At 38.8% G+C, this 22,332-nt stretch overlaps 4 protein-coding genes across 7 annotated transcripts in view; 3 read left to right on the plus strand and 1 right to left on the minus strand.

Moving 5' to 3' along the window:
- LOC135217401 (regulator of G-protein signaling 9-like) overlaps positions 1 to 22,332 on the minus strand; it is an 835,664-nt gene that overhangs the window by 502,195 nt on the left and 311,137 nt on the right. The window lies entirely within an intron of this gene.
- Positions 14,940 to 15,320, plus strand: LOC135211850 (uncharacterized). Its single transcript, XM_064245063.1, has one exon. It carries the CDS (start codon positions 14,940 to 14,942, stop codon positions 15,318 to 15,320), a length of 381 nt encoding a protein of 126 aa, XP_064101133.1.
- Positions 20,482 to 20,862, plus strand: LOC135211858 (uncharacterized). The gene has a single exon (XM_064245075.1). It carries the CDS (start codon positions 20,482 to 20,484, stop codon positions 20,860 to 20,862), a length of 381 nt encoding a protein of 126 aa, XP_064101145.1.
- On the plus strand, positions 20,971 to 21,294 carry LOC135211866 (uncharacterized). The gene has a single exon (XM_064245087.1). The coding sequence runs from the start codon at positions 20,971 to 20,973 to the stop codon at positions 21,292 to 21,294; it is 324 nt and encodes a 107-aa protein (XP_064101157.1).

The raw sequence follows: 22,332 nt of genomic DNA on the forward strand, positions 1-22,332 counted from the left end.
TCTAGGGTAACCTGTAACCAATTAATAGAACTAAGTCTTTCACCGTAGAACATTATACACCTGCGCGGCTGGGTGAATAGTTGCCAGATACCGCTTGCTGAATACTTCCATATGTGATATGTATATACTTCTACCTATTGTCCGAAACATTAAGGCAACTGATGCAATATTTTCTACAAATCTCAACCACTCGTTTGAATAAAATAAATATATAAATAAAAAAAGCTTTCCTGAAAAACGCGACGTGCTTATAACATGGGGGATCCGTGCTTTCGTAAAACGCCGTTCAAGGTAACGCAAATGGTTGGAAGTAGTTTTACAACCACCAAGTAGTACTAGTTGCAGTGCCCAATTCCACATTTATATTATCGGCCTCAGATCGGCGTTCAGCCAAGACTCACACCCGTACAGAATAGCAGACATTAAAGCAGCATCGAAGAATCTCTTCTCGATGACATTGGTCTTGCTAAGAAACGAAACAAATGTGTTATCATGTGCCACCCTGAACTGGTCATGAGCCATAACCGAGGAAGACTTGGAACCATCAGCAGTAAAAATTAAATGGTTGAATATTATGTTGTGGTAGATTTAAAAACCCAGCAAACCCCACTTATCAGTAACCAACCAACATTACCTATATGTTCTTTTTCTATCTTCTCAGTATCAAACTTGGATACACGCCTTTCTTGATGCATCTCTTCTCATATACTTCTCTGTCACACTGCTTCAGGGGTTTTGTCCATAGATATAGAGAGGAGAGATTGGACAGACAAGCGACGATCGCGTGCACGTAAGGAGCCGTTGGTGTGCGATAACTGTCAGAGATAGCATCAGTATCAACTGCGAAGACCAGCGGCAAAAAAGCCACTTCTGGTAGCCAATGCTGGTCATCAGCTGTGTCAATTACAGGAACAAGTTCACAAAAGAACAGAGGGTCACATTTCACAAATTAGAGACCTATTTTCATTCATGAGAATCTTTATGACTGTTGAAATAACCTCAAGTAAACGTGTGTTAGATCGCAGTCAACTTCACTCCTGCTTTTAGATCTAATAAAATACGCAGTGAATGTTGTAATAAGCTTTTTATTAAAACAGGGGTGTCGCTTATCCGCGGTACGTGCCTACAGCTCGTAAATTATTATTCCAAATGACGAATTGTATAGAGTAAAATTTGTTCAGTGTACTGAAATCTACCTGAAAAGTCACTGGCATGTAGGGTTACCATCAGTCCTCACAACCATGGTTATGCCTGACTGTTTCCTACTACTTGCACTACAGCAATGTACATAGGCTGCTGCAGTTTTAAGTATTAATGAAATGTTATGGTAGTGTTAGGGTTAAAATACCGAATGGCCGGCCGCTACTGCAGCGTGACCTTCCCGAAAAAGCACTTTAACACGACCTGCAACTCAGGATAGACATTTGTCAAGAGCCAGCGCCCGTCGAAGCAATACCCCAAGACCTCTAATTTCCTCTCGGAGTAAGTGTTTTCTCTCAAGTCACAAATTAATGTCGTAATTTCCGATTTTCGTAAAGGTGGTTGTGCTACGGTAGAGGTGGCCGCCAGGTGGCCATTCGGTATTTTACCCTATTTAGTACATGTTATCAATAAATTCTCAAACCTGGTATGGAGAGGAATGCTGAGTTTTAACGATGATTAATTCTACCTCTAGAGTAAAACGGGACTGTAAATTTATGGTGGCAAGAAAGGCACATAACGTCGACGAATTGGTCAACTATCTTGCTTAAGTGTATACAAACTAGTACAGCAGATAAAATTAAAATATTTATTTCTACATGTAGTACACATTTTCATTGGTAAATGCTGCAAAGATAATTTACCATTCATCAAAGACTGCCGAGAAAATTACCATAATGTAGCTGCCATATCTACAAAACTTTATGGCTTAAACGTAGAAGAAATATACCACCGAAATTCAATATTTTTACTTCTGCATACAGTACATATTGCATATAGTAAATGGTGTATAAATCATTTGACATTCTTGGCGGAGATCCGAGAAAACACGTACAGGGTTTCTCATAAGATTATATGGGTTTCCGCTATTGTTTACATAAGAATTATCGCATAGCAATGGCGCCAGGCAGTGCATGTTACAGACTCCTTTGACTGTTATATGGTGTTCAATCTCTCCTCTCTATATCTATGGTTTTGCCTTCTCCAGTAGGGACTAGTGCAGCATCATGGCTCCCTATACAGTCAACGGTGTCAAGAGCAGGACGGCATCTCCGGGAGCCATCCGCTCCTCCTCGACCAAGCCGACAAATGACGAGATGTCTCCAGATTCCTCTATCACCTCCCACATTTTCTTAACTTTATCATTACCTACTGGCAGATCTGCGAGGTTTTCACCATGATCCAGGACGCCCAGCAGCACCAGGTTACACTCTCTCTCCTTCCCTCTGCTTTGCTATCATATCAGACTGCAGGTTCATCTGCTGTTGTAAATCAGCGATCCTCCCGTTGAAGAGGTATTCTTCACCTGGATCAGTTCTTGCATTGCATCACTAAACTTTTCCGTTACACTGTGCAACTCAGAAACATCAAGATCCGTTGCAGCCATTGTCGTGAATAAATCCACGATTTGAACACCGGCAAGGCCTCGATGTTATGAGGCGGACAAACCTACCTGAAGGGCTAAGTACCGACCCTTGAACGAGGGTAACAGGAGTAATAGTCGACGATATTTTTACAATTTTATTACAAAAATAAAGCTTTTTGAATTGAAAATATGACAAAATAGTGATGCATGAATAACGGGACTTATTAACCCCTAAACTAATTAAAAAATATCAGAGTGGTCACACGACCACTTAAAAGTATGAAAAATCACTCAAAATGTAGTATTTTAAGAATTTGGCAAATAAACGAGGGATACATTCCCAAAAGTTCACTAAATACTGATTATCACGATTCTAGAACACTAGCACAACGATGACTAAAATAAAGAATGATTATTTACTTCTAGATTTCATGTCACATGGCGTCGCTCGCAACTTCCCCTCATGGTCGTGTTCGCACGCGCGTGCAGCCCCTAGTCTGCCTGTAAGAGATCTGGCCTTTAATTACGTAAGAGAAAGCGTTCCCAAGCACAATAGAAAACGATCCACAAAGAAGAGAAAATCATGTATACATAATCTTGGCAACCGGAAGAAAAATTTATGATGAGGGGTTTAGATCCTATTTTTCCAAAACTATGTGTCCCTCGGCAATCTTAACACTATCACTGTCTACACTGGCTTCGTAAGTCCATCCAGAATAGCAAAACTTTAAAGAAAAATCACAGTAGAAAATGCTTAAAATAGTTCACCAGTCTCTACTTCACAGTCAGGTTTTCTAACAAATCTGAACAACAAACAAGCTGTAATTGAAGTCGCTGTCCTTGGATTGAAAACTATAGATTATTCTTTTCTATTAGCAGAAAGTTATGGAGACATGAACATAAAATTGTCTATTCTACTACGAGTTTTCCGCTTCCGAAAATGATAATACAGAGACGTCCATCCACGGTCAAAATGTCATATCTTGTGCTTGTTTTAGTCTAATTTATACTTTTCAACACAGCGTTTGTGCCGCAGCGAATTTTCTTCCATAAGTCCATGATTCTGGAGTAGGGCGAAATGACATCTACATCAGGTAGTTCAGAAGGCAAGGAATTTATCAATATATTTTTTTTAATATAAGCAGTATTTGGGAAGTAGCATCAACATCAATGCAGTTATACTTTTTTCTAGTAAAGTAATCCAATTTGTCGGTAAATAGAAACTACTGGGTAGTAAATAAGGTAAATAAGGTAATGTCGTATTTTCAGGTTTTTTTTTGTGTAAATTTAGATATTTTAAAAAAATTTCTGGTAGAGTCTTTTCCTAATTTTCTTTAAGAGGCAAGTTTTATATATATATATATATATATATATATATATATATATATATATATATATATATATATATATATATATGTGTGTGTGTGTGTGTGTGTGTGTGTATGTGTTCTAATTGTATAAATTGGAAAATGAAAATTTGTTTGTTTGTTTGCATGAATGCTATACAAATGAGAGAGAGAGAGAGACAGAGAGAGAGAGAGAAGAGAGAGACAGAGAGAGAGAGAGAGTAGAGGTGGTGTATGGGAGAAGAGAGAAAGGAAGAGGCAGGGAGGGTTGGAGAGAGAAAGAGAGAGTGAGAGAAAGGAGTTAGAGGGAGAGAGAGAGAGAAAGTTTATCAATTGTCATTCAGTTATCCCAGGCAGTGTCGGGTTGGTCATCTAATACATATATATATATATATATATATATATATATATATATATATATATATATATGTATATATATATATGAGTATAATCACTCTAAGGCACTTGACTTATTTATCACACATATCCACAAGCGAAAAATAAGAGATGGGGTGTAGGTCTTGATCGGTTTCGACTTTATTTCCAAGCTATTGACGAAGAACTGATACACAGTATTAGAAGTCACAAATATATATACTATAGAGACACTACTGCTGAACATATACACAACCGTTTGAGACTGCAGATCCACCCACAGGCAGGTGTCAAGGTAGGAGTGGTTTTCAAAACTCATTTGGCTAAAATTCACAATATACTCTTTAAGGGACATTACCGATAAACTACGAGACTAGAAATCCACACCTGACAGGTGTCAGGGAGGCGGGGTTGGAAATCTCATCAGGACTGCCGGCCCCTTACTGTGTTTACAAATATGATAATCCTATTTCCATGGGTCTTTACTGCCACCTTGAAATTTAAACAATTTACAAATTTCTCCTGATATCAAAGGATCAAGTTTATACATCCCTTGACCGGTATTCATATTATGGTTGTGAATATCTTTTGTAAAGCTTGATTGAATGAAATGCCTTTCCAGTGTGTTATTAGAAGGCACAATACTTTTTGCCTCTTCCCAGTTGATAGCATGACTGTTCTCACTAACATGTACAGAAATACCACTGTTTCCCTGCATAACTCAAATATTTTTTATGTTGTTCTATTCTCTTTTCCAATGCTTTACCCGTTTGACCAATGTAAAAATTGTCAAAAGACTTACATAGAAGTTTATATACACATCCTTTTGTATTTTTTAAATTCTAAGATAGGCATAGAGCGCATAATGGACACCTGCCCTTTATCCTTCCTCCCTTAATTCTATGAACATTATGTTGATGACAAGATTTTACTGCAGACTCTTTCTTGGACTTTGTTAATACTCAACACCTTAACATAAAATTTACGCTAGAAAAAGAATCAAGCAGCATGCTCCCATTTTTGGGCGTTATCGCTTCCAGGAAGTTGGCAGGATTCTACACTGGTATACGTATGTCATAAAGGTACGTTATGGGTCTGGGTACGAATTTTTAAAGATCTTGTTATTTCAATTATAAAATAAATGCTGTTTCTACCCTCCTCCACAGGACTTTTACTCTGTCATCTAATTGTCTGACTTTTCATGACGAGATAACAACTCTTTCAAATTATTTAAGGAACAGCTGTTTTCCATCAAAACTATTCTTCAAACAGTTAAATAGTATTCTAAATAAAAAGATGACGCCACCTACTTTATATTACACTGTCCCTAAGATGAATTTGTATGCAGCGTTCCCCTATATACAAGATGACTCTATCAAAATAAATTTCTAAACATCATTCAAAAGGAATTACCAGCCCTCAACCTGAAACTCAGAGCCATTTTCTAAGAAAACTATCAAGACACAAAAACCCTTTACTTTAGAACTTTATGTCAATTTGAGCAAGAGACCGCAGCTGATGAAAGGGATTTATCTTGTTTATATTCCAAAGGGATTTAACTTGTTTATATTCCAAATATAAACAAGATAAATCCCTTTCATCAGCTGCTGTCACTTGCTCAAATACACATACAGTTCTATATTGGTTCCTATATTGTGTGACGAAGTGCCAAGTATCTGGTTACTACACTTACCATTCATTTATTGTTACCTCACAAAAGCCAGACACCTGATCCCTCAGCAACTATCTTGGCAGATATGTTTCTAACAGGCATCGCCTCTGGATATCTTGTCACATGACACATTAATGTTAACAAATACTCATTTCCTTTCTTTGTCTTCGGCAGTGGTCCAACCATATCTATAATCACTTTGCTAAAGGATTCTCCTCTAACTTCTATAGGTTGTAGGGGGGCTTTCTTGATGGTTTCATTCAGTTTTCCAGCTCTCTGGCAGGTATGACACTCACGACAGAACCTGCTAACATCTTTTTGAAGTCCAGGCCAGAAAAAATATTTCATGATCTTCTCCACAGTCTTCCTGATTCCCATATGTCCAGACTCATGAGCTACTGCAACCACTTGCTTTCTCAACGGATATGGAATCAAAATTTGATGATATTCGCCCCATACAGCATCTCCTGGTATATCAGTAGGTCTATACTTCCTCATCAGCAAACCTTCCTTCAGATAATAACAGGTAGGAGTTTGTTGCATCTCTTCTCGATCAACAACTCTGAAGAACAAATCAGTTAACGATGCATCCTTCTTCTGCAAGTCCATTAGCTTCTCTCTTGTCACTTGACCAACTTCTAGGGTTGAATTCTCAATATCTGCTAACTCAGCTACTGTAGTTTCACTACTGTCTTCAGTAACACTTTGACTACTCGGAGTCTCTTCAAGAACATCAGGTTCTTCTTCTCCGTCGTCGTCGTCTTCTTCATCTTCTTGGGAAATCTCTTCTTGGTCAGCACTATGGGAAACTTCACTTCCCTGGAATAATTCTTCTAAGCACAAAGATCCTTCACTTGATCCTTCTTGGGTGTGTAAATCCTCAGTTTCTTCACTTGCAGTTGTAGTCCTCTTCATACTTCTGGTAGTTACACAACTAGGAAACAGGTGGGGGTTATTCTTCTCCAACTCTACTGTAGGACTAATCCTCAATGGTTTGTCTGTCACTACAGGACAAGGAATAAATGGCACACCACCAACTTCATTCCCCAACAGAACATGTACACCTTCCACAGCCAGTGAGTCCTTTACAGCAAAATCAACATTCCCTGTCACCAATTCACATGACAGGTGTAAGCGGCATATAGGCGTTACTTCCTCTCCTCCTTTACCCTTCAAAATAACTGAATCTCCTTTGAGAATTCTCCAACTGAGGGTGAGAACCACGTACTACCACACTATGGTTACTCCCTGTATCACGTAATATCTTGACTGGTACCTGCATACTTCCTTCTTGAGTTGACAGCATACCCTCATAGATAAATGGCTTAAAAGCCTCCACACTGCTAAGCCACTCACTGCTTGAGGTTACATTTCCACTGGTTGCTAAACATTCAGCTTGTTTAGTTCCATTCTTCTCTGGAGTTTGATTCTTTCCCACACTGCTCTTCGTAGTTTGTTTCACCTGGTCACCTTTCACTACTTGACCAACTGGCTTTGACTGCTGTTGATTCCGGTAACACTCTTGACTGTAGTGTCCTTCTTTTCCACACTTGAAACAGACAACATTAGGTTTCTGTAATTGTCTTGAAAGACTGGATGAGGATTTCACATTAGTTTGCTGAGTTGTATTACCTTGTGTACTCTTGGTAGTATCAGTTGTAGGTTTCCCATTAAATTTGTTCCTGTTATTTGCATAAGACTTAAAACCTGGGCATTGTTGACTCTGGTACTTGACATTGTAAGTACGTTTACTACTAATTATATTGTAATCTTCACTCAGTGTAGCAGTTTTGTCAAGTTTCGTTTCTTAACCTTTCTCTATCTCTCAAATAGGCTCTTATATGTTCAGGAATTCCTTTAAGATACTGTTCAAGAACAAGTAATTCTTCTAACTCATCAAAAGTTTTAACTTTAGCAGCTTCTAACCAACGTTTGAAACACCTTCTCACTTTGTACGCATAATCTAAGAATGTTCCCTTCTCATCTTTTCTTAAATTTCTGAATTTTTCATTGTAGTACTCTGGGGTCATCTGGTAAACTTGTAGCACACTGCGTTTAAGTACCTTGTAGTCTTTACACTGATCAGCTGTGAAGGCTAGATAAGCACTTCTCCCTTTACCAATCACGACACTTTTTAGCAAAACTGACCATTTATCTTCTGGCCATCCCATACCTGAAGCCACTTTCTCAAAGTGATAAAAAAAACTCATCTGGAGGTTCTTCAGTAAACTTGGGGATTAACTTCTGTACTCTTACTACATCAAATACAGGGTCTTGATTACCTTGGTTAGGGTTAGACGGTGTTACAGGTAATGTGGATCTAGCTCTTATCAATTCCATCTCCCTTTCAAACCTTACTCTTTCTCTTTCCTCTTCTGCTGATTTTTCTTCTTCTCTTTCTCTTCTTTCTTGTTTTTCCCTGTCTATTCTATCTCTTTCAGCTTGCATTCTCTCTCTTTTAGCATGCATTTTTAGCTTAATCAAATTCTCTTCTGCTTCAATGCGTCTAGCTCTAACTCTGCATCACTTTTCTTTTTCTTTTCTGCTTGCTTATTTATGAGATCAGCACGTGCTACATTCAACAACTCTTGAGCCAATTCTAATTCATCTACATCAGTTATTCTACCCGAGATTATCAAAGATTCCATAGCAATACATCTTATTTGTGCCTTTACCATACTAGTAGACACATAACCACCACATGCCACTGCTAAAGCACTCCTCTGTGCCTTAGTCAGAGTGGTTTCAGATAAAACTTGGATGGAAGGGCTGCTAAAAATTCCTGAACCTTGAACTGAGCCATTTTCCTCTAAGTTATCAACTTACAATTCAATACAATAAATCCAAAACAAAACTATATGGTCACTCCTAACAAACCATATCCCTAACACCACCAGTATATACTAGAGTGATAATGAAATCTGTTTTCCCGGGTCTCTGGGCACCATCAATTACTTGGGGGGAAAGTGGCCAAGTATCTGGTTACTACGCTTACCATTCATTTATTGTTACCTCACAAAAGCCAGACACCTGATCCCCCATCACAGGTACTAAACAACTTACCAGTATTGCAGAAAATCAGGCTAAGTTCATCAAAACAGGTGTGAGGTAATCTTGTAAGTAATTAAATTAATCAAAGGGCATCACTCCATCAACAACTTTAAAAGTCTAAGTATTTCCCTGATTTCAGAAGTCTAAGTACTTCCCTGGTTCTAAGTCACTTCAAGTTAATTGAAGGAAAACAGATCAGTTACCACTCTATGTTTCTACCTAACATCAATATAATCAAATGCAAATATACTGGTTAGAAATGAAAACACTTATAAAAATTTTAAATACAAAAATTTATTATTAAACTCAAAATTTATAAGTGAAATTCACAATATCTGGGAAAATTACTGTTACTTGAAAACAAAGTAAAGTTCAATTAATTCTTGAATCAATTAAATAAAATTAAATCAAAATTAATTTATCACAAAAATCAAGAAAATTAATTCAATTGAAATTCAAAAGTGTTAGGCAATAATTGAAATTTGGAAATTAATTCATAAGTGCTAAACAATAATAAAACTTGAAAAGAATTCTAAGTAAATGCAAATTAATTCACAAATGCTAAATTTAATCAAATGTGCAATGATTAATTAATGAAAATATTTAAGTCAATTAAATTGTGAATGCAAATGAAAATACAGAAAAATGTGGACAATACCAAAATGGCAAAAAGTATCAATCACACAGAATATAAAATAAAAAGGCACACTTCAATAAGAAAATGGACAAATGCATAAAACATAAAAATCACTTCAAATGAATAAACACAAAACACAAAAATTTGCAATGTGTAGAAGTGTAAATCTTTTCACTCAAAACATTGTAACCATTAGTTATCAGTTTTTACCAAACTTTTGTAACCATCAGTTATTAGTTTTTACCTAACCACTGTTCCTATCAGTTATTAGTTGCAACTAATAAAAATATAACACACTTTACCTTTTTGGTATACAAACTTCTTTCTTTCTTGCTGCAGCTTGTTTCACACTTTCACAAAACCAGGCGCCGTTACAACAACAATGTTTGTTCAGATTCCACAAAATATCACTAAATAACACTAAATAAGCTCTAAGAAATATCAAATCTGAAATTTACAAATTACGAGTGACCCTTCAATAAGTACGAAATCGTTACGTTATTTTAAAATCAAAAGTGCTATGCGATGGAGAGAAAGGGAGAGAGAGAGAGAGAGATGTGATAGGTTTGAGTCTTTAAGCCCGAATGAAAAACTTCTCCCTTACGGAAGCTGGACTGGAGATGAAACAAAACGTTTTGGGCAATAATGCTTCCAGAAGCTTCGAAATCTTATGCAACTTTACATACAAAATGTGTAATCTGCACTTGGCACTCGGCAAAGACATACGCGTACGAGACCAGTCTGTTCAACAGACACGTACCCGACTCGATCAACCGAAGCAGAAGTCCCTTATCACACATGATGACAGAAACCCAAAACACAATGAAGACTCGAGGTCCCTAATCAAACGTGTTGACAGATTAGGAAAAACAACTCTAGCTTTGAACGGACAAAGATATTCCCTCTCTTTCTACATTCTACGTTATATATTCTTTTGCAATATGTTATGCGAAATCTGAACACATTTAAAACATCCTAACTCTAAGCTATCTAGGAATCTGAAAAAATGTTGCAAAATCTTACACACAATACTTTATACAGTCAAAGAGGGGAAATATGCATTTTGACAGTAGCAATATATAATAATTAATAAACAAATTCATTTAAATTCAGCCTATGTAGTTATTTTACCGAATCTCACTGAATTAAGTGTTCTATGTACATCACCTCTTTCTGAAGAAAGGCTTCGTTAATTGTAGTTCTTTCATTCGTTATTCCCCCTGTGGATATGCGACTGTCTGCATCAGCTAGCTACTGCTTCACAGAATATGATTCTAGTCTATTTTTGTCAGGATTTGAATTATCTACTCTTCCACAGAAACGAGTGGCTTGAGTAGTGATAGCTGCTTGCGCCATTGTTCTAAATGGCAATGTGTTAGTATTATTATTATCATTATGGTTATTAGTATTTGTGTTAGTGGTATTAGTATTTTTTTGAGTTAATGTTATTTGTGAATTCAGCACTTGAAGTCAGCTACGTCTGTCTTATGTTGGTCTTAAATTGTATGGGCTATTTCTAACATTATTCAACAATTCACCAAAGAGAACTGGCATTATATCATATATATCTATCTATTAAACAGTTATCAATAACAATTCATCAAAAGATTTTGCCTAATATTAGATATACCTATCTATTAAACATCTAAAAAATAAAAATGAAAATTTTCGAGAGAGAGAATATGAAGAAAAAATTATAACTTCTTTGAGAGAGAGAGAGAGAGAGAGAGAGAGAGAGAGAGAGAGAGAGAGAGAGAGAGAGAGAGAGAGAGAGAAGATTTTCAACACAACTTACTTTTCTGTTTTAACTGTTGTTCGTTATTCGATGAATTCTTCACTTTTCTCCTTTCGCGACCAACACTGATGTTCACTGTAGACATGCCACAGGATACGACTTCTGGTTAAATCTTGACTACAGCTGTCCTACTTCTTGCTTCGTTGTTTCTCTGGTTCGTTTGTTTGATAACATCGTCGACCATTTATTCTTAAATGATTTTAACTAGAATTTTTTGTCGTACTTTGAAATGTACTCAGCCTTTTAGCAGATTGTGTCGATAACAACGATCACACAGACGTTGCCGATGCTTATGTACAATGTTTGATGTTTGTTGTGTCACGTTGACTTGCCTTCTTACGTACGATGTTTTCGTTTCTGGAATTTAATCGTTGTTCAATTTTCTGGGGATATTTTCTTAGCCATGGGTTTCTTAAGCGATAATGTTTATAAGTTATATTTAACTCTTCGCTGTTTTGTTTCTGTAAATGTTGACGCCTATAAGCGGGAATGTTTTCAGTTTTTCGCTATTCACTTGTTATGTTTTGCCTCGCCGTCTGTTATCGTCTTTGTTTTCAAATTCTGGAGCTCCATTTTGCACTTCACCTTCTGTTATGATCTGTCCTTTGTTATTCTTGTATGTTTCACACTCTCTTGTTATGTCTCGGGAGTCGGGATCCGTTAGCGCTGCCACCATTTTAATGTCATGCACTTGCTCTTACTGCTTATTCTCAGCTGTCACAAATGCAAGGGTTATTTTATAGCTATTCCTTTTTTTCTTATTTGTATTGTATGCCACCAATGTAAAGTAGTCTTTTTATTTTGTAGTGTACATTGATTCTTTGGATTCTTGCAGTCTCAGGATGCTTGAAAGACAAAACAAAGTTGTTTTTTTTACTTCATTCACACTAATACAAATATACAGTCATTTTACAAGTTTAGTTTGACTGGAGAGTAGAGGTGAAGGCTTGATATTTGAAGTTTTCTTCCCCCCAGCTTCTGAGAGAGGCTTGTCACCTCACCTCTGGGAACTCCTCTCCTAATCTGCTCCTCTGCTACTCGGTAGGCATCCTCCAAAGAGATATCCCTCCCGAAAGTGGGAAAGTCCTTTTCTGTTGCTGCTCTCTGGTTTTGTTCCATGGTTAACCACATCCATTGTCCCACCTGTATAGGGCGGAAATTAATTCTAACACTTCCCTCGATGGGTGTGACTAATGACGCCACCGGAAATGTGCAGGTTCCGGTGGGAGATGGAAGGTTAATCAATAGCCGTATCGTAAAGCAAAGAATGCATACTTTTAATGGTATCCAGTTCGATAAACATCTTACTTTTTGGGTTATTACGAGGAAGTTGCTTACGATATCTTTCTCTCTCTTTTTTCTAATCTTTTATTATCTCTGTCTATCGATCTGTCTATCAGTGGATGTCTCTCTTTTTTCTTATCTATCATAATTTTCCCTAACTAACATTACAGTGTAATATATATATATATATATATATATATATATATATATATATATATATATATATATATATATATATATATATATATATATATATATATATATATATATATATATATATATATATATATATATATATATATATATATATATATATATATATATATATATATATATATATATATATATATATATATATATATATATATATATATATATATATATATATATATATATATATTAAATATATATATATATACAAGTCATATCACATTTCCGTGATTCATATACATATATCGAGCTACAATGTCCTTTAATATCTAATTCGCTCTACCTCGGAATTAATATATTTTCATATATGCTTAACCGAAGGGGAATTTTTTCTCGTTAATAGACTTGCCTGGACCCGGGCGCGAACCATGGAGCCTTTCAAATCCAGGAACGTCAGTGAAGCTTCACTGACGTCCCTGGATTTGAAAGGCTCCATGGGTTCGTGCCCAGGTCCAGGCAAGTCTATTATCGAGAAAAAATTCCCCTCCGGTTAAGCATATATGAAAATATATTAATTCCGAGGTAGAGCGAATTAGATATTAAAAGGACATTATTGAAACTCGATATATATATATATCTATATATATATATCTATTAATATATATATATATAATATATATATATTGATGAAGTCTATGTCACTGGTAAGCTAACAGTAACAATCGATCACATGATGCCCATGAAGTGGGCTGAAGGGTGGTTTCATTTGGAAGATTTGCAGCTACAGCAGCTAGCTGAGGATTACAAGGACGTCGACCTTATCATCGGCTTGAACAGCTCGCTGTGTTGTGAAGTCCTCAACCAACGTTCGGGTGAAAAAAACAAGCTCACAATTCACCTGACTAAGCTCAATTGGGTGGCATTTGGGCCAAATGGATCAAGAACTGGGAAGTCTCCTGCCATGAAGCATCACTTGGAACCTGCTGAGCATTCCAATAATGTGAGGGAGCTGCTGCAAGAGCACTTCAACTGTGATTTTTGGGAGAATTTCCTCCATTCCCACATCAAGAATTTGGTCAAAGACAAGATATTTCTCGATAACGTATCTGCTTCCATCCACCAAGAGGATGGCAAATATTCAATTAAACTCCCACTACAAGATAATAATCAAGAAGCTGCAGTCCAGCTCTGACAGTCTGGTGAAGACGTTCAACAGAGATGAAGACTACAGACGTGCCTATTTCCAAGAAATGGAGAAGAGCATCCAGAAAGGCTATGCAGTGCATGTATTGCTTGACCAGCTGGATAGAAATGACGGCAAAGTAAGGTATATATGTAATAAATACATTTATTCAATTTACAGGATCTGTAAATATAAACCCATGACCTGAGGTCATGGCATTAGGAGGGTCCTACGTGACCAAAGCAGATCTAGATTACGCTATGCGCTGTCTGCAGTAGCCTGGTCTAGCTCTGAGCTTTGTCAACATTTTATGTTAATGATAACTTTGCACAACAACTTCCATGGGAAGCGGTTGACCTGTTAACCTACGCCAGAACTTGTAACTTCCGAGCCGGCGGACTACGTATGTTTTTATATGAATTGCTGAGATAGCTAATGTTCCGCTATCGACGCGATGCTTTAGAATGGCAGTTCCGTGCCAACCATCAAACATATCGGTCTTCCGACCGAGCTGCATCTCCTAGTATTGAGTTACAGAATAAAGTTGTTATATTTGTTCAACTTATCTGTTTGAATCATCTCCTTTAGTTAAGAAGAACCACTCTACTAAGATATCCCAAGGAGATGGGAGGAACCAGAAATACTTACGAATGACAGTCGTAAGGAGAACACAAAAAAAGTCTATCGCCAAGCGAAGAGACTTAAATATACCTCATTTCTCTGTTCGGCATCCATCCAAACCAAAGATAAAAATCGTCTTTGATCCAAAGGTCAAGTACCAAGGCACCTTGTTAAATGAGAACCTTCTTCAGGGCCCCGACCTAACGAACAGCTTGGCAGGAATGATGTTGTGGTTCAGAGATGGTAGGCATACCGTCTCATGTATCATCATGTTCGGGTTCCGGTGGAGGATTGTGACTTGTTACGGTTCCTGTGGTGGCCAGGAGAGGACACAGCACTGGAACCTGCAGAGTACCAGATGGTCATGCACCCGCTTGGTGTCAAGTCCTCTGGAAACTGCGTCAACCATGCACTCCGTCATACTGCAGAAGAACATGGGCACAAGTACTGCAATGAGGCGTCTGAAGCTATCATGAAGAACTTCTACGCCGATAACCTCCTCAAGGCCCATGACGACGAGGAGCATCTCAAGATGATGATGGTAGACATGACTTCGCTCTGTGCTGATGGAGGCTGGTGTCTGAACCAATGGACGTCAAGCAACAGGGGACTGCTCTCTGTCATTTCCGAGTCAGAGTGAGATGCCTCTGTTGCAAGTCTGGACTTAAGTAGGAATGAACTTTCAGTGGAAAGAACACTGGGCATGCACTGGTCTATGAAGAGAGATTTCTTTACCTACAAGATCAATATGAAGGATAGACCATACACCAGGAGAGGCATAATATCTGTTGTAGCTTCAGTATATGGCCCATTGGGACTCGTCACACTGTTCATACTACCTGCCAAGCTCCAGCTTCAGGACATGTGCCGTGAGCAGTTGAATTGGGATGACAACATTGGAGAAGCAGAAGTGGTGAAGTGGAAGTCTTGGTGTGATCAGCTTTCTCTCCTAGAGACCATGAAGGTAGATCACTCCTATGTTCCCTATAGCTTTTTATTCACGTAAACTGAGACCTTCCGAAAGTAAATATGCAGTAATAGACAAGGAAGGGCTCGCTATTGTTAATTCACTCGCTATTGTTAATTCATAATATACGGTTATCCCGTCAAGGTTCTCACTGATCATAAGCCCCTAACCGACTTCTTTAAAGGCTTTAGTCACAGCCCCAAGCAAACTCGGTGGCACATGATCATTCAGGACTTTGGCGCGAGGATCGGGTATTTACCTGGGAAAGCAAATATCATTGCTGACGCATTATCACGCAACCCCTCTTCATCTTGTACCGAGCCATTAGCTGAATTAATAGATATCTCAACCTCCACGCCCATTGTTAAAACTATATCTGAACAGGAAGATCTGGGCTGGAGTGCTGAACTATTACAGACAGAACAAAGAAAAGATCCGCAAATAGAAAAAATCATCATTGCGTTAAACGGAAATCCGAAGGAAAAGGAATACCTAAAGTATAAGCAGCAGAATTATATCATACAGGACAATATCCTGTGTAGATCCGTGACGAGGAAAACCCGCAACACACCGCAGTTGAATAACAACCAGGTGGTGGTGCCTATCTCACTCATACCCACTGTCTTAAAATGGTTGCATGAAAATCCACTGCATGGACACCCGGGTTATTCCTTGATGTCACAGAAAGCCAAATCCTTATTTTATTGGCATACGATGCTTACAGATATAAAAAAGCACATAGCAAATTGTCGCACTTGTCAAGAATATACAAAGGGCACACGAAGACACCTGTCAGCCTAGGGGCTTACCCCGTGCCAAATCAACCCTTTGAAAGAGTACATTTAGATTTATTCACAGGATTTTACGAGTCAGACAGAGGAAATAAGCACCTCCTAGTAATTATAGACGCTTTGACTCGATATACAGAACTTATAGCGCTTAAAACAAAAACCGCGGTCGAGTGCGCTAGGAAGTTTTACGAGTGCTACATTTGTAAACATGGAATTCCACACATTATCTCAGACTCGGGCGGGGAGTTCAATAATCATTTCCTTAACTCCTTGTGCGAATTCCTTTGTATAAAGAAAATCAATACCATGATCTATCACCCAGAGTCTAATGGGCTAGTGGAAAGGGCAAATCGTAAGGTTTTAAACATTTTAAGGGTCACCTTAGGGGGGGCAGACCCCAACTGGGACATTGCCATACCTGCGGTACTAAGCACACTTAATCACTCGTATCATGTGTCTATTAAAATGACACTGCACGAGGCACTGTACGGTATCCCGGCTAGAACGCCTTTCCACATCTTAACGCCTACAACTAATTTATCAAATCCTCTAAAGGATGTTATGGATGCAAGCATAAGTCGATATAATATACTTCGTAAGAATCTAGAAGAAGCACAAATAATAATGAAAAAAAATCATGATAGAATAGCTAAGCCAACTAGAACATATGCCGTGGGCGATCAGGTATACATACAAGTATACGTACGTAAAGGTTTAAATTATAAACTGACACCTAAGTTTGAAGGCCCGTTTAACATTTTAGAAAATTTAACGGCCAATAGATTTAGGGTTCAAAATGTATCCAAACCCACTGATGTGAGAATAGTCCCATTGGCACATATCAGAATCTAAAGAAAGGTAGATGGAGTGAGGGAAAAAATGGTTGTATTTATGAAACTTGTATAATAATTTATATATATATCTATTAATCATATTGTATGTAAACCTATTCTTTTACGCGAGTTATTACATATGTTTTACTCATTGCAGGTTTCAAAAATGAATCTGTTATTGTTAGGAGTGATATTGTGTATTCAGACATCTTTGTTGTATGGAAAGAGCGCTAGGATGAAAGAAATAGAATTTAATCATGGCTCGATTATCGAGAGAATAGATGATGTATTCATCGTGTCAAGTAATATTGTTATAGAAGTAGATATGCATGCGATATTCTTGCCTGAAGATGACGTCCTTAACTTAAAGAATGACCTGATGAGGTTTGCTATTTCGCTTAAGGAAATGCACGAACGTAATTTTCATGCTAACTCAGAGATTTCGCTAGCTCAAACACTAAGCGTCGCGGAAATGTTGTCTTATGACATACAAAATAAAACCGCCGAGGCAGAAGAACTTGCTCGTGACCTGCTGATGTGGTCTGTGCGGCACAATACTCTCGAACGCCGCAACCCGCTTATTCTGGCTGGACTAAACATCTTAGGATCAGTTGTGAATCTAGGCTTAGGAATTTCAAATCGCCTTAAGATAAATAATCAAAATAAAAGAATTGAGTTTTTGCAACACAAAACCGAATTGGCTTTGTCCGAACTTCGCAGCCAGTTATCTTCAATCAATCAAATAATGAGTATCGTTAATGAACATTCAAATAATATCGATCAGGTCATGGAAGTTCAACATTTGCTGGCTACATTAGCTTACTATAGTTCGAAAATAGATCATATCCGTGTGAAAATATCACATTTTATTGAAAAGTCAAAAGATTACGTAGAAGCGATTACGTTAGCAACAAAGGGTGTGTTATCTCCTCACCTCATGCCTATTAAAGATCTGACGTTAACTTTGGAAAACGGACGGGAGAAACTAGGTTATATTCCTTTATTAGACGCCCATAAAGTAGAGTTCTATTATAGCCTAATATCAGTCAGCGTTGAAAATTATAGAATTATGATCACAATTCCTTTTGATTCTTCCGATGCTTGGCAATCATACAAAATAGCACCGTTTCCTACTTTCATGACGAATAACTCAAATCCAGTAATATCCAATTTGACGGGGCATGTACTGATTTCTTCTGATAAGAAATCATTTACAGTCATTAAAGACTTAGATAAACTCACTCACTGTTCAGAAGCCATGAATAATAAAATTTGTACAGCTGACTCTTTTGAATTCTATCCTATACCAACGGATTCATGTGAGTTAGGCATAGTGCTAAACGGCTCTCTCTCTCATACAAGCGAAGGTTGTCTGGGGAAACTTTATCCCTTTTACGGTAATAAATTCAATTACAGGATGAATAATGGTTCCTGGATCCGTTATGATAAAGCCGGATTCGACGTAGTGTGTCCGGACGGTACCACCGTCCATGCCCCTATCTTCGTAGCAGCCGATGGTTGTACGGGGACATCTACAAACTACACCGTCAGAGGGGTCAACACGATAATACGTGAGAAGGCGTATTTTGACGCAACTGGCTGAGATGACCCACGCGTCAGCGAGTTATGCAGGTGGAGAAAATCTTCGCTACTACATTCTGCTAGCCGTGTTCAGCGTGACGGCCATATTGGTTATCGCCGTCAACATCTTTGCTTGGCGTAGGCTGAGGCGTAAACAGAAGGATCTCCAAGGGAACGTATTGGCCCGTCTAGATGACGTACCCGTTAAACTCAAGTCGTTTGAGTTTAGGGCCGCCTGAACCTGGCCACTTCAGTTTGTGCCTAGGGAATTGTCTGGAATTGTGTTGTGTGTGAAAAGCGGTCCGTATGCTGGCAAAATTGTAGGACAAGAAAGACTCACGCCTTTGCATTTGAGCAGTTAAAGTATCTCCCGGGCACCTAATAAAACATTATAGCCCAATATTATACATTAATACATTCCTAAAGGTATTTTTCTGGCACCTAATAAAATATATCAGCCCTATATATTGCATTTCTGCAGAATTACATAGTTATACTATTATACCATTGTACAATTATATTTATCTATTACAAAGAGTGACAAGTACTCTTTAACAATTATCCATGATCATGCTATAATCATTATTTAGTAACCATTATTCTTAATCAGGTTACCTATTATCATATTAATCATGTATACATGTTAATCTTTTGATTTTTACCTTTTTATTATTTTGGGGTACCTAATCATTATTATTACCAAACATGGATCTATATTTTCCATGCATTTATCTTTGTTTATGAATATGTCAACAAGGGTATGTAACAGAACCTTTTTATGCATTTAATCACTTATTATGTTATACCTAGACGTATGTTACGAGCACGCTCCTATGAAACAATGTTTAAAGTAATTTTTTTTGTTATTCAAGGCTTGAATAGGTAGCAGTCCGAGCCTAATGTAATAAATACATTTATTCAATTTACAGGATCTGTAAATATAAACCCATGACCTGAGGTCATGGCATTAGGAGGGTCCTACGTGACCAAAGCAGATCTAGATTACGCTATGCGCTGTCTGCAGTAGCCTGGTCTAGCTCTGAGCTTTGTCAACATTTTATGTTAATGATAACTTTGCACAACAACTTCCATGGGAAGCGGTTGACCCGTTAACCTACGCCGGAACTTGTAACTTCCGAGCCGGCGGACTACGTATGTTTTTATATGAATTGCTGAGATAGCTAATGTTCCGCTATCGACGCGATGCTTTAGAATGGCAGTTCCGTGCCAACCATCAAACATATCGGTCTTCCGACCGAGCTGCATCTCCTAGTATGGAGTTACAGAATAAAGTTGTTATATTTGTTCAACTTATCTGTTTGAATCATCTCCTTTAGTTAAGAAGAACCACTCTACTAAGATATCCCAAGGAGATGGGAGGAACCAGAAATACTTACGAATGACAGTCGTAAGGAGAACACAAAAAAAGTCTATCGCCAAGCGAAGAGACTTAAATATACCTCATTTCTCTGTTCGGCATCCATCCAAACCAAAGATAAAAATCGTCTTTGATCCAAAGGTCAAGTACCAAGGCACCTTGTTAAATGAGAACCTTCTTCAGGGCCCCGACCTAACGAACAGCTTGGCAGGAATGATGTTGTGGTTCAGAGATGGTAGGCATGCCGTCTCATGTATCATCATGTTCGGGTTCCGGTGGAGGATTGTGACTTGTTACGGTTCCTGTGGTGGCCAGGAGAGGACACAGCTCTGGAACCTGCAGAGTACCAGATGGTCATGCACCCGCTTGGTGTCAAGTCCTCTGGAAACTGCGTCAACCATGCACTCCGTCATACTGCAGAAGAACATGGGCACAAGTACTGCAATGAGGCGTCTGAAGCTATCATGAAGAACTTCTACGCCGATAACCTCCTCAAGGCCCATGACGACGAGGAGCATCTCAAGATGATGATGGTAGACGTGACTTCGCTCTGTGCTGATGGAGGCTGGTGTCTGAACCAATGGACGTCAAGCAACAGGGGACTGCTCTCTGTCATTTCCGAGTCAGAGTGAGATGCCTCTGTTGCAAGTCTGGACTTAAGTAGGAATGAACTTTCAGTGGAAAGAACACTGGGCATGCACTGGTCTATGAAGAGAGATTTCTTTACCTACAAGATCAATATGAAGGATAGACCATACACCAGGAGAGGCATACTATCTGTTGTAGCTTCAGTATATGGCCCATTGGGACTCGTCACACTGTTCATACTACCTGCCAAGCTCCAGCTTCAGGACATGTGCCGTGAGCAGTTGAATTGGGATGACAACATTGGAGAAGCAGAAGTGGTGAAGTGGAAGTCTTGGTGTGATCAGCTTTCTCTCCTAGAGACCATGAAGGTAGATCACTCCTATGTTCCAGATTACTTTGGACCAGTCCAGACCTTTCAGCTTCACCACTTCGCTGATGCAAGCCAGTTGGGATATAGTACGGCGTCTTATCTATGAATGAAGAGCTATGATGGAGAAGCATGCAGTGTGCTGGTGTTCGAAAGGTTGAAGGTAGCTCCACTCAAGAGGACCACCATCCCCAGACTCGAGTTGATGACAGCCGTGGTCGTGGCATGCACAGACTACAAGTTGCGCGAGGAGCTCAGCATGAAGTTAGAACCTTCCGTCTTCTGGACTGATTCGACAGCTGTACTCAAGTATCTTCTAAACGACCATACATGGTACCATACATTTGTCACCAACAGAGTGAACCTCCTTCGTGAGCTGACGTCAATGGAATCCTGGCGGTACGTTGACACCTGTAACAATCCTGCTGACTTGGTATCGTGTGGACTTGGCGCTGAGACACTCCTGGCATCCACCATGTGGTTCAGTGGTCCTTCCTTCTAGTCACAGCCTGCCAATGCCTAGCCCATGACTCTGAGCAACGCCCAGGGAGCGTCATTCCACGATGACCCGGAAGTCAAGATCATGCATCTGATCTGTGAGGTAGTGACAACGCCAGAGTCCTTTGTCAATAACATTGCTAAACGTTTCTCAAGCTGGCTCAAGTTCATGCACAGCATCGCATGGATGCAATGTCTCTCACTCTATGTAAAGGACACCTTGAAAGAAGAAACCTCTTAAGTGCTGAAGAGATTAGGTATGCTAGTAGCCTGGTCCTGAAAATGCTTCAGCAGAATGCCTTCCCTCGAGAAGTTGAAGCATGCGAAAATGCTGGCGGGGTCATTTCTCCCTCTAGCAAGATGGTAAGATTTAAGCCATTCTACTTGGATGGACTGCTTCGCATAGGAGGTATTCTGAGAGTCCGCCATCAATGCCGGTACTAAGCATCCTGTAATCATGCCCAAGGAAGGTCCTGTGATTTGCCTGTTAGTGCAGTGGAGGCACCAGAAACTGGGACACTGCAGGCAGAACTACCTGGTGGCAGACCTTCGACAGCCCTACTGGATCATGCTGGTGAACTAGGTAGCTCGTTCTGTCACAGGAACTGTGTACGATGCAGAGCCATTGCAGCACGCCTCATAATTCAGG

The sequence above is a fragment of the Macrobrachium nipponense genome, chromosome 19 (assembly GCF_015104395.2).
Source record: "Macrobrachium nipponense isolate FS-2020 chromosome 19, ASM1510439v2, whole genome shotgun sequence".
NCBI lineage: Eukaryota > Metazoa > Arthropoda > Malacostraca > Decapoda > Palaemonidae > Macrobrachium > Macrobrachium nipponense.

What these genes read in the sequence shown, in the direction of transcription:
- LOC135211850 (XM_064245063.1), top strand. Translation starts at nt 14,940, where the DNA reads ATGTATCATCATGTTCGGGTTCCGGTGGAGGATTGTGACTTGTTACGG.
- LOC135211858 (XM_064245075.1), top strand. Translation starts at nt 20,482, where the DNA reads ATGTATCATCATGTTCGGGTTCCGGTGGAGGATTGTGACTTGTTACGG.
- LOC135211866 (XM_064245087.1), top strand. Translation starts at nt 20,971, where the DNA reads ATGAAGGATAGACCATACACCAGGAGAGGCATACTATCTGTTGTAGCT.